Here is a 13,140-nt window from a genome sequence, read left to right as displayed (position 1 = left end):
CTCTTGCTAGGTGCTAGCATGATGACTGTTAGCATGTTAGCATTTAAGCTAATTTACACATGTCTAAAGGCAAATACACACATGGCATGATGTAGGGAAGTTATAGGACAACCTTGGCACTTTCTAAACTTGAGGCCCTCTTGCTAGGTGCTAGCATGATGACTGTTAGCATGTTAGCATTTAAGCTAATTTACTCATGTCTAAAGGCAAATACACTCATGGCATGATGTAGGGAAGTTATAGGACAACCTTGGCACTTTCTAAACTTGAGGCCCTCTTGTTAGATGCTAGCATGATGACTGTTAGCATGTTAGCATTTAAGATAATTTACTCATGTCTAAAGGCAAATACACTCATGGCATGATGTAGGGAAGTTATAGGACAACCTTGGCACTTTCTAAACTTGAGGCCCTCTTGCTAGGTGCTAGCATGATGACTGTTAGCATGTTAGCATTTAAGCTAATTAACTCATGTCTAAAGGCAAATACACACGTGGCATGATGTGGGGACACTATGGGACTGCCCCAAACTTTTCGGGACCCGAGGCTGTCTTGCTAGGTGCTAGCTTGGTAGCCGTTAGCATGTTAGCATTTAAGCTAATTTACTAATGTCTAAAGGCAAATAGACACATGGCTTGATGTGGGGACACGATGGGACTGCATCAACCTTTTTGGTACTTGAGGCGTTCTTGCTAGGTGCTAGCATGGTAGCCATTTGCTGGAATTTTCTAGTTATTATTATGGTTGTTGTCTGTAGGGCTGCCCTATATTATTATTATTATTATTAGCGCTGATTCTAAGATATTTGTGATGTTTGAGTTAAAAGTTAAATTGAGTTGAGTTGTCCCACAGCCCAAAGCAGTCGAGTACCACTGTTGTAGAGAGATGATGCTAATATTGTATCACCAGGATCATGAGCATGTTGGATAAAGGAGGAGCCGTGAAGAACTTTGTGGATGCGCTGCAGCAGCTTACAAATCCTGATATGATTTTTAGGGTAAGTTCCACTCCCCTTTTTTTTTCATCCATGCATCTGTTTTTTTTTTTTTTTTTTTTTTAAATATATACCATATTTTCTGGACTATAAGTCGCTCCGGAGTATAAGTTGGACAATGAAAACAATGACAACCTGAATGGAACACAATTTCCCTTTTACAAAAGACCCTTTCTTTCGAACCGCACGTCAAACGATTAGATTCAACTTTGTTATTGCTCATGTCACTGGTACAGGGCAACAAAATGCAGTTAGCATCCAACCAGAAGTGCAATTTTATAATTTTATATATATTTTTTTCATTTATAAGTCGCTCTGGAGTATAAGTCGCAGGAACAGCCAACCTGTGAAAAATAACTGCGACTTATAGTCCGGAAAATATGGTAATTAGTGTGGGTTTTTTAAAATAAATTTTTTTGGTCATTTTGTCCATGCAGGATTGGTGGGAAAATGTAAAAAACGAAATGGAAAAACCAGACTTGGACAAGGAGAAAATGAAGAACTTGTACAACGAGATGCATTCTTCGCTCGGGGATTGCAAAAAAGACGGACATGGGACATTTCGCAAGAAATTTATCCAAGTTTGTAATTTATTTCTTTTCTATATAAATTATATGCTTGTTTGTTTGCATTTTTTTTATCTAAATTACTCATACCGCACATTTTTTTGCTTGGTCTTAAACAAAAAAAAGTAAAATTAACATCCAAAGGATCTTTATTATACAATTGAAATAAAGTCTATTATGTATGATAATATGCTGTTTATAAATATGGCTGAAAGTCTAACCCTAATGATATTTATTTTTCAGAAATTTGCCAAAGATGTGCAAAGTTTACTGGGAGATAAAGGCACCAAGCTGTTTGAGAAAAGGAAAGACAAGAACTTTCTACGCAAGGTGGATGACCTAGCTAGGTCCATGCAGGGGTACCAGAAGGAACCCGGCAACCTGAAGGAGTACTCACCATGGCTGAGTGCGTTCCAGGCCGATGCGTTCAGGAACGAGCTGGAGATCCCTGGTCAGTACAACAAAATCTATCAATCGCACATAGTCGGCATCCTTTAAGGGGATGACGGTTTTCGGTTCTCTACGTTGAACTTGTTGCCGGTATTTTGTCTTTTTAGGTCAGTATGACGGCAGATCCAAACCTTTACCGGAATATCATGCCAAAATAACGGGCTTTGACGAGAGGGTATGTATTGAAAGCCTTTTAAGAGGTGATGATGCAACTCCACAATAGAAGAGAACATGTTCGGTGCAGTTTTAAGCCAAATCTCAGCAACAACCAGGAAGCTAAAAGCTAAAATCCGCAATCATTATGTGAAAAATTAACACGTATTTCTGTGCAGTATAACACGAGAAAACAAGTTAATACGAGCTAGCTAATAATGTACATAATTTACATCATCATTTAATGTACATCCCGTTTTCGATGTTTTCACGGTTTCGTATACATGCGTCAAATACTCTTGCCGTATTTTGATGATTTAAAACGCTACCGAAACGTTTTATCCTCGCCGTATTTTTACATATGCTTATGCTAGTTCCATAGATACAAGCGACAACACTTAAGATATGTGCTCCGGTCCTCAGGTAAAAAAAAAATAAAAAATTCTCTCAGCAAACGAGCATCTTTAGTCTTTGTAGCAAAATTTTCTGCGATTGACGCGGAGACTAGCGCTTAGCGAGCCGTCGTGTTAGCTCGCCAGATAAATATGCTTTTACATGTTAGTTGCTACAATAATAATACCGCTGTAGCTTGGTTAATATATAAGTCAGGTATGTAAATGAAACACTGTTGCCGATTTTTTTGTTGTTTTTTTTTTTTGTGAGGGCTTTAGCATCCATGGTAACGGTAATGGTTTAATTTCATTTGAACATGCATCAGATTACAATTGAATGCATCACATAATCAGTTCACAGTTCCACATGTCCAAAAGGAGTAGGAAGAAGCAAAGCTTATTAAATCCTACCCCTCCATCTGGTACTTTTACAATCAGTAACTGTTGCATTTGTTCACTTCCTGCTTTCCTAATATAGTTTGGTTTTTTTTTTAATAATTTAAAAAAAAAATTTATTATGGGTATACGTATCTGCTGTAATGTAAAAAATGTTTTTTTTCTTAAATTCTTAAATTTCTTAAATTTTGTTTTCTCTTAATATTTTCACTATTTTTTACAGGTTCCATTTCCCAACTGTTTCATGTTCCTGTATATTTAGGATTTTGTAATTATGACTTTATTTCCAAAATATTTTGAGCTTATTCTCATAACATATCATTTGCAGCAACTTTTTTTTTGTTTTTGTCAGAGTTAAAAATATATTATTTTTCCTCAGAATATTACAGGTTTATTTGCTTGAATTCTTTTTTTTAATTATTATTTTTAGAATACAAATTTTTTTCGATACAAATATTCTGACTTTACTTTTGTAAAATTACAGCTGTTTTTTTTTTTTTTTACTTTCACCTTTCTTCCTGTAGTACAGGACTACATTTCTGTAATATTTTGACATCATTCTCATAACATATCATTTTCAACAACCTAATTTTCTCTTTTGGTTTTTGTCAGAATGAAAAATATATTATTTTTTCCTCAGAATATTACAGGTTTATTTGCTTGAAATGTTTTTTTTATGATTTTTTTTTAGAATTTTTTTTTTTTTTCGATACAAATATTCTGACTTTACTTTTGTAAAACTACAGCTGTTTTTTTTTCTTTCACCTTTCTTCCTGTAGTACAGGACTACATTTCTGTAATATTTTGACATTATTCTCATAACATATCATTTTCAACAACCTAATTTTTTTGTTTTTTTGTCAGAATTAAAAATATTTTTCCTCAGAAATTACGTGTATTTGCTTAAAATGTTGACTTTTTTTTAAAAGAATTTTTTTTTTCTCTGAATATTTTTGCTTTATTTTTGTAAAATTACAGATGTTTTTTTTTTTTTACATTTTCACATTTCTTCTTGTAGATTTTCTTATTTTTATTAAGTTTTATTGCTTGTTTATTTGCTTAAAATTTTTCCTCATGAAAGATGAGTCTAATCTTTTTATATAATTTCTATCGGTCCCAAGAACACAATATTCTGTGCGGCTTGATAAATCTGTCAAAATCATCAAAAATGTCTGACCGACTGCACTATATTGTTTTTTTATATTATCCATATTGATTAATCTCAAACCGATCCGAGTTTTGTGTACCACTTTTGTTTCCGAATTCCTTTCCCGCAGGTAAAGGTGATGTCGTCCCTTCGCCGTCCGAAACGTCTGATCATCCGTGGGGACGACGAGCGTGACCACCCTTTCCTGGTCAAGGGCGGCGAGGACCTCCGTCAGGATCAGCGTATCGAGCAGCTTTTTGCCGTCATGAATATTTTACTGAACCAAGACTCCGCCTGTGCTAACCGGGGCCTTCAACTCCGAACCTACCAAGTCATCCCCATAAATACACGGTATTGGGTACTCATGTATTTTCTTCAAGTACTATATTTATGTAATATAACAAATAATACTTACAGAATTGGTCTGATTGAGTGGATGGAGAACACGTGCACCCTAAAGGAGTTTCTCTCAGCCACCATGACTGACGAGGAGTCCCTCAGGGCAGCCAGGTGAGTATTTTTTAAAGTGTATTTATATGAAAAGTACTTCATTCTAATATATTTCCTGCTTAAAGGTCTGTTGACATGTACAACAAGTGGCTGTCCACGTTTGCGCCGCCAAAATCGGACGTCCACATCACAAAACTTTACGTTCTGTCGTACATGTAAGTACCATGACACTACTACATTTATTACTACTACATGTACTAGGCTACGATTACCGGGTAGGCTACGATTACGATCCCATCCAACAAAAACTCTCCCGACCAAATAGTTTGACATCATTTTATGGCTAATTTTATACAATTAAAAAAAAAAAAACTTTGTTTTTCTGTTTTGAAAAATGCTATGCTACTAAAATATTATTTTTCTTCATAATATTACGAGCTTATCTGCTTAAAATATTTTGCTTTTTCTACCCTTAGAATGACCTTTTTCTCAATATTTTGACTGTACGCTCATAAAATTATTAATTTTATTTTTTGACTTTCACCTTTCTTCCTGTAGTTTTTTTTACTATGCTACTAAAATATTATTTTTCTTAATAATATTACGAGCTTATCTGCTTAAAATATTTTGCTTTTTTTACCCTTAGAATGACCTTTTTCTCAATATTTTGACTGTACGCTCATAAAATTATTAATTTTATTTTTCGACTTTCACCTTTCTTCCTTCCACCTTTTTTGTGTTTTTTTTTCAGTAAAAAAAAAATATTCTATGGTACTAAAATATTATTTTCAGTCAGAATATTATGGGTATATTTTCTTAAAATGTAGAATTTTTTTCCTTAAATTTTGTTTTCTCTTAATATTTTCACTTTATTTTTTACAAGTTCCATTTCTCAACTGTTTCACCCTTCTTCCTGTATATTTTGGATTTTGTAATTATGACTTTATTTCCATAATATTTTGCGATTATTGTCGTAACATATCATTTGCAGCAACCTAATTTTTCAAAAAAAATACAACTTTTTTTTGTTTTTGTCAGTTAAAATGTATTTTTCCTCAGAATATTACGGGTTTATTTTCTTAAAATGTTGACTTTTTTTTTTAAAGAATACAATTTTTTTTTCTCTGAATATTTTCACTTTATTTTTTTTTACAGCTGGGGTTTTTTTTTTACATTTTCACATTTCTTTTTCTTCAACTTTTTTTGTTTTTGTCAGTTAAAATATATTTTTCCTCAGAATATTACAGGTTTATTTGCTTAAAATGTTGAGTCATTTTTTAAAGGAATATTACGTGTTTATTTTCTTAAAATGTTGACTTTTTTTTAAAAAAATACAATTTTTTTTCTCTGAATATTTTCATTTTGTTTTTTTTAATTACAGCTGTTTGTTTTTTTTACATTTTCACATTTCTTTTTCTTCTTGTAATTCTGACTTTATTTCCATAATATTTTGAGATTATTATCGTAACATCATTTGCAGCAACCTAATTTTTAAAAAAAGAATACAACTTTTTTTTTTTTGTCAGTTAAAATATATTATTTTTTCCTCAGAATATTATGTGTTTGCTTAAAATGTTGACTGTTTTTTAAAGAATAAATGTTTTTTTTTTCTCTGTATATTTTGACTTTATTTTTGTAAAATTACAGCAGTTTTGTTTTTTTTTTTTACATTTTCACATTTCTTCCTGTAGATTTTCTTTTTGTAATTCTGACTTTTATTGTTTGGCAGCAAAGCAAAACGTGCTGACGCCATCAATAACTTTTCCAAAGTGTTGCAGTTTGTGCCTGGTGATCTACTCAAGTAAGTTTTTTTTTTTTTTTTTGGGGGGGGGGGGGGTCGGGATAAAACTACAGTACTACTACAGAGTTATTTTTTTTTTGCTTTATTTTCAGGAGAGCTTTTCTAAAGATGTGCAACAGTCCCGAGGCTTTTCTATCCTTGCGCTCGCACTTCATCAGCTCCCACGCTTTGCTGTGCGTCAGCCACTGGGTGCTCGGCATCGGCGACCGCCATCTCTCCAACTTCATGATCAACACGGAAACGGGAGGCATGATCGGCATCGACTTTGGTCACGCCTTCGGGTCCGCCACGCAGGTACTGTAGAGTACTGCAGTACTACAGCTGTCGTCGTTCAGTACTCTCGTTAGTCACTAAAAGTTGTTTGCATCAACTTGGGATTTAGTGGAACTCAAGTCTTCGTCTCACGCTCGGGATTCGGGGAAACTTGAGTTGTCCTCAAGCGGTGAGTCGGTGAAACTGGTCTTTGTTGAGCACCTGTGAGTCGGTGAAACTCGACTCTTCGTCAACTGGTCATTCGGTGACGCGCGAATCTTCATCAACTTGCAAGTCGGCGACACTCGACTTGAGTCTTCGTCAACTCGTGAGTCGGCGACGCTTGACTCTTCATCAACTTGCAAGTCGGCGACACTCGAATTGTCATCAACTCGCGAGTCGGTGAAACTAGACTCGTCATCAACTCGTGAGTCGGTGAAACTAGACTCGTCATCAACTCGCGAGTCGGTGAAACTAGACTCGTCATCAACTCGCGAGTCGGTGAAACTAGACTCGTCATCAACTCGCGAGTCGGTGAAACTAGACTCGTCATCAACTCGCGAGTCGGTGAAACTAGACTCGTCATCAACTCGCGAGTCGATGAAACTCGGTGACACTCGACTCATCAACTCATGAGTCGGTGAAACTCCGACACTCAAGTCTTCTTCAACTCGCGAGTCGGCGACACTCGAGTCTTCATCAACTCGTGAGTCGGTGACACTAAACTCTTCATACCGCGAGTCAGTGACCCTCGACTCTTCATCAAGTAGCAAGTCTTCGACACTCGAGTCTTCATCAACTCTTGAGTCGGTGACACTTGACTCTTCATCAAGTAGCGAGTCAGCAACACTTGCCTGTTCGACAACTCGTGAGTCGGCGACACCCGAGTCTTCTTCAACTCGCGAGTCGATGACACTTGAGTCTTCTTGTTGCGAGTCGGTGACATTCGAGTCTTCTTCAACTCGTGAGTCGGTGACGCTAAACTCTTCATCAACTCAAGTCAGTGACCCTCGACTCTTCAAGTAGCAAGTCTTCGACACTCGAGTCTTCATCAACTCTTGAGTCGGTGACACTTGACTCTTTATCAAGTAGTGAGTCAGCGACACTCGAGTCTTCGTCAACTCGTGAGTCGGCAACGCTTGACTCTTCATCAACTTGCAAGTCGGCGACACTCGACTTGAGTCTTCCTCAACTCGTGAGTCGGTGAAACCCGAGTCTTTCTCAACATGTGAGTCAGTGAACGAGCACCAGTGTGTCAGTGAAACTCCCGGGCTGTGAAGGGCAGGAAGCGGAAACACGAGTTGTTTTTGGGCCAGGACCAGATTGGTGAGAATCTGGATCCAAATCCAGATCCAGATGATGGCCTAAAAGGTTAGCATGGTGTTGGATGTTCATGGTTCTTCATTCCCCCCCACAGTTCCTCCCCGTGCCCGAGCTCATGCCTTTCCGGCTGACCAGACAGTTTTTGAATCTGATGCAACCCTTGAAGGAGTCGGGTCTGATCCAGAGCGTCATGGTACACTCCCTACGAGCGTACAGGAACGAGCCGGACTTGCTGCTCAACACCATGGACGTCTTTGTCAAGGAACCATCGCTGGACTGGAAGGTACGGGTCTTTGAACGCCGCTCTGGTTCTCCTCCGTCATTGGCTGCCATGTCTGCCGTCCTCGCAGAACTTTGAGATGAAACAGCTGAAGAAGGGCGGCACCTGGACGGAGAGCGTGGACACCAAAGAGATCAACTGGTATCCTCTGCAGAAGGTCAGCTTTGCCAGACGAAAGCTGGAGGGTGCAAATCCGGCCACGATAACCAGGTAGGCTACGCTAACCGGGTAGGCTACGATAAATATTACGAGCTTATCTGCTTAAAATATTGACTTTTTTTACCCTTAGAATGACCTTTTTCTCAATATTTTGACTGTACGCTCATAAAATTATTAATTTTATTTTTCGACTTTCACCTTTCTTCCTGTATTTTTTTTTCTTTATTTTCTTTCTTTTATTTCTTTTATTTCTCTTTCTTTTCTTTTTTTATTTATTTTCTTTGATTTTATTTTTGTAATATTTTGACATTACTCTCAAAACATAACATTATCAGCAACCTATTTTCCATTTTTTTTGTTGTTTTTTTTTTCAGTTAATAAAAAAAAAAAATTATTCTATGGTACTAAATTATTTTACCTCACAATATTACGGGTATATTTGCTTAAAATGTAGAATTTTTTTTTCTTAAATTTTATTTTTTTACAGGTTCCATTTCCCAACTGTTTCACGTTCCTGTATATTTTGGATTTTGTAATTATGAGGTTATGAGAATATTATCATAACATATTATTTGTAGCAACCTAATTTTGTTTTTTGTTTTTGTCGGTGTTAAAAATATATTATTTTCCCTCTGAATATTACGCGTTTATTTTGCTTGAAATGTTTTTAAAAAAAATTTTTTTAAGAATACAAATTTTTTCTTTGAATATTTTGACTTTATTTTTGAAAAATTACAGCTGTTTTTTTCCCTTTTTTATTTTTTGTTTTTTACATTTTCTTACGGTAATATTTTGACATTATTCTCATAACATATAATTTTCGACAACCTAATTTTCCAAAAATGACTACTTTTTTTGTTTTTGTCAGTTAAAAATATATATTATTTTTCCTCAGAATATTACGTGTTTGCTTAAAATGTTGACTTTTTTTAAAGAATAAAAATTTTTTTCTCTGAATATTTTGACTTTATTTTTGAAAAATTACAGCTGTTTTTTTCCCTTTTTTATTTTTTGCTTTTTACATTTTCATCTTTCTTCCTGTAATATTCCGGTAATATTTTTGACATTATTCTCATAACATAATTTTCGACAACCTAATTTTCCAAAAATGACTACTTTTTTTGTTTTTGTCAGTTAAAAATATATATTATTTTTCATCAGAATATTACGTGTTTGCTTAAAATGTTGACTTGTTTTAAAGAATACAATTTTTTTTCTCTGAATATTTTGACTTTATTTTTGAAAAATTACAGCTGTTTTTTTCCCTTTTTTATTTTTTGTTTTTTACATTTTCACCTTTCTTCCTGTAATATTCCGGTAATATTTTTGACATTATTCTCATAACATAATATTTTCGACAACCTAATTTTCCAAAAATGACTACTCTTTTTGTTTTTGTCAGTTAAAAATATATATTATTTTTCCTCAGAATATTTTTTTATTTATATATTTTTTTTCTCTGAATATTTTGACTTTAAAATTACAGCTGTTTTTTCCATTTTCACATTTCTTCCTGTAGATTTTCTTTTTGTAATTCTGACTTTATTTCCATAATATTTTGACATTATTGTCATTACAGCAACATCATTTTCCCAGTGACAATTTTTTCGTTTTTTTTTATTAATTCCAGTCGATGCTACTAAAATCCTCCACCAACTTTTGTTCTCCTTCCATCGTTGTCCTACTAGACTGTAATCCAACGTTCTATTCCCCAACAGCGAGGAGCTGAAGCTGGGCTTTGAGAAGGACTCCGCCTTCCAGGGCTTGCAGTCGGTGGCTTTGGGGACGGCGGATCACAACATTCGTGCGGCGCTCCCGCCTGCCGGTCTCACGGTGGAGAAACAGGTGGACTGTCTGCTGGACCAGGCCACGGACCACAACGTGCTGGGCAGAGTCTGGGCCGGCTGGGAGCCCTGGTTCTGATGGTACAGTAGGTCGCAAAAACACATCATCGTCATCATCATCATCATCACACACGTTGGTTTGGAATTTGATGGAGTTTTAGGTTAGAAATTCCGGAATAATTGCACTATTTTGATGGGAATGTTGAAATGCATGTTAATTATGGTTAAGAATAAATGTTCAACAGTGAACAATGGCGTCTCCGCTTACACAATTCCCACTTCATCAACTCGCGAGTCGGCGACGCTCGACTTTTTGTCAACTCGCGAGTCAGCGACACTCGACTTGAGTATTCCTCAACTTGCGAGTCGGCGACGCTCGACTCTTCAAGTCGCGAGTTGGTGACGCTCGACTCTTCATCAACTCGCTAGTCGGCGACGCTCGACTCTTCATCAAGTCGCGAGTCGGCGACGATCGACTCTTCAAGTCGCGAGTCTGTGACGCTCGACTCTTCCATCAACTTGCGAGTCGGTGACGCTCGACTTTTTGTCAACTCGTGAGTCGGCGACGCTCGACTCTTCATCAACTCGCGAGTCGGCGACGCTCGACTCTTCATCAACTCGTGAGTCGGCGACGCTCAACTCTTCATCAACTCGGGAGTCGGCGACGCTCGAGTCTTCATCAACTCGCGAGTTGACAAAAAGTCGAGCGACACTCGACTTGAGTATTCCTCAACTTGCGAGTCGGCGACACTCGACTCTTCAAGTCGAGAGTCGGTGACGCTCGACTTTTTGTCAACTCGTGAGTTGGTGACGCTCGATTCTTCATCAACTCGCGAGTCGGCGACGCTCGACTCTTCATCAACTTACAAGTCGGCAACGCTCGACTCTTTGTCAACTCGCGAGTCGGAGACACTCGACTTGAGTATTCCTCAACTCGTGAGTCAGTGAAACTCGACTCTTCATCAACTTGTGAGTCGGTGATGCGCGACTCTTCAACTTGTGAGTCAGTGAAACTCAACTCTTCATCAACTCATGAGTCGGTGACGCTCAACTCTTCATCAACTCGTGAGTCGGTGACACTCAACTCTTCATCCACTTGCGAGTCGGCGACGCTCGACTCTTCATCAACTTGCAAGTCGGCGACGCTCGACTTTTTATCAACTCGTGAGTTGGTGACGCTCGACTTTGTCAACTTGCGAGTCGGCAATACTCGACTTGAGTATTCCTCAACTCGTGAGTCGGTGAAACTCGACCCTTGTGAGTCGATGATGCGCGACTCTTCAACTTGTGAGTCGGTGAAACTCGGTGACTCGCCTCTTCGTCAACTCACGAGTCGGCGACGCTCGACTCTTCATCCACTTGCGAGTCGGTGACACTAAACTCTTCATCAACTCGAGTCAGTGACCCTCGACTCTTCATCAAGTAGCGAGTCTTCGACACTCGAGTCTTCATCAACTCTTGAGTCGGTGACACTTGACTCTTCATCAAGTAGCGAGTCAGCGACACTCGACTCTTCGTCAACTCGTGAGTTGTGGAACCTCGTTTAGCATCACTAATCCATTCCAAGGTCCGACTCAAACCAAAACATAATCTTTTCTTTAATCACTTATAAGGTCACCAATAAGCAAATCGAAGGCAATTTATGTCATCAAACCTTATTTATGATAGTGTGTGTGTGTGTGTGTGTGTGTCATAGACCATACATAGTAGTAATTTCTTTGGCATGTACATTCTTTAATATATATATATATGTATATTTACACAGTATGTAATACTCATTTGCATATAGTGAACACAAGGTATTGTTTGTTCCTTCTCCGACTGTTGCATAGAACACCTGTTAAAGTACAATTATAGACATTGACGTATTAATTATCATGTGGCTGAGCATTACTTTACATTGTGTGTGTGTGTGTGTGTGTGTGTGTGTGTGTGTGTGTGTGCTTACAAACATTAGAAAGTAAAATCATTATGACAAAAAAAGCAACATAAATTTTTCTCAATTAAAAAAATAGTCGACATTAGTAATATTTTTCTTAAAAAATACATTTGCATATTAGAAGAGTCCAAATAAGCATAAGTAACATTTCAGGACGGGACAGGGTGGGGGGGGGGTAACGGATGTGGTATAAATGTCGAGGCACCTTCATTTATCAGCCACGTTCTTTTCATACACAATAAAAATAAGAAACGCTGCATAGTTAAAGAGGCAACAAACTGCGTAAATATACAGCAAACAAAAAAAAAAGTACGTATGGTACCGATGTTTCACTGTGTAGCTTAAATGATGAGGGAGTATTAGGACCACACTGATCACCCTGGACTGATGGCCAGCCAATCACAGAGCACGTAACCATTCACGTCTATGGACAATTTGGAGTCGCCAATTAACCCGATAGAATACATATTTCCAAAATAAAATAATACCATCATTTAAGATGATGAAGTTGTAATTGTATGTGAATAAAGATGGAATATTATTAATAATTAGTACTTTTTCCAGTTGAAAAAGTCCAGAATAATCCAAGAAAGTCATTTACATGTCAGAATTGTACAGGACAAAGATGAATATGAGGTTAAAATTATCCAAATATTTGAGAATAAAATCAAGTACAAATGTAACAAGTTATTCTTTTCTTGAAAATATGATTATTCATTTTGTTTACTTTTTTCCTTAAATTATTTACTTTACTTTTTTTAATATGGCCATGCATATAATTTTTATTTTTTCTTGAAAATATGACTTATTTTCTTTATTTATATTAATTTTACTTATATGCATGGTCATATTAAAAAATAATTTCACTTGTTTCTTGAAAATAGTACTTTATTCTTACTTCTTTTGACTTTAATTTTACTTCATATAAAAAATAAGTACAATTAAATAAAGTTAAAAAAAATTAAATAAGTAAAAAAAGAAGAAAGTAATGTTTT

At 36.6% G+C, this 13,140-nt stretch overlaps 1 protein-coding gene across 3 annotated transcripts in view; it reads left to right on the top strand.

Annotated features, from left to right (window-relative positions):
- prkdc (protein kinase, DNA-activated, catalytic subunit) overlaps positions 1 to 10,645 on the top strand; it is a 68,242-nt gene extending 57,597 nt beyond the window's left edge. For 2 of the 3 annotated variants that reach the window (XM_058060908.1, XM_058060910.1), the window contains exons 75-86: positions 909 to 996; positions 1,431 to 1,574; positions 1,803 to 2,010; positions 2,117 to 2,184; positions 4,228 to 4,448; positions 4,515 to 4,607; positions 4,673 to 4,762; positions 6,277 to 6,348; positions 6,441 to 6,642; positions 8,018 to 8,206; positions 8,274 to 8,413; positions 10,081 to 10,644. In XM_058060908.1, coding sequence (XP_057916891.1) covers positions 909 to 996; positions 1,431 to 1,574; positions 1,803 to 2,010; positions 2,117 to 2,184; positions 4,228 to 4,448; positions 4,515 to 4,607; positions 4,673 to 4,762; positions 6,277 to 6,348; positions 6,441 to 6,642; positions 8,018 to 8,206; positions 8,274 to 8,413; positions 10,081 to 10,285 — 1,720 coding nt within the window. In that variant the 3' untranslated portion in view covers positions 10,286 to 10,644. Of the gene's footprint in view, positions 1 to 908; positions 997 to 1,430; positions 1,575 to 1,802; positions 2,011 to 2,116; positions 2,185 to 4,227; positions 4,449 to 4,514; positions 4,608 to 4,672; positions 4,763 to 6,276; positions 6,349 to 6,440; positions 6,643 to 8,017; positions 8,207 to 8,273; positions 8,414 to 10,080 lie in introns of all 3 variants that reach the window. The other variant, XM_058060909.1, reaches the window with a different exon arrangement.
- Positions 10,646 to 13,140: the final 2,495 nt, after the last annotated feature.

Source organism: Doryrhamphus excisus, chromosome 21 (assembly GCF_030265055.1).
Source record: "Doryrhamphus excisus isolate RoL2022-K1 chromosome 21, RoL_Dexc_1.0, whole genome shotgun sequence".
Taxonomy (NCBI): domain Eukaryota; kingdom Metazoa; phylum Chordata; class Actinopteri; order Syngnathiformes; family Syngnathidae; genus Doryrhamphus; species Doryrhamphus excisus.
Note: the sequence above shows the minus strand (reverse complement) of the source record. Positions and strands in the feature narration are given on the sequence as shown.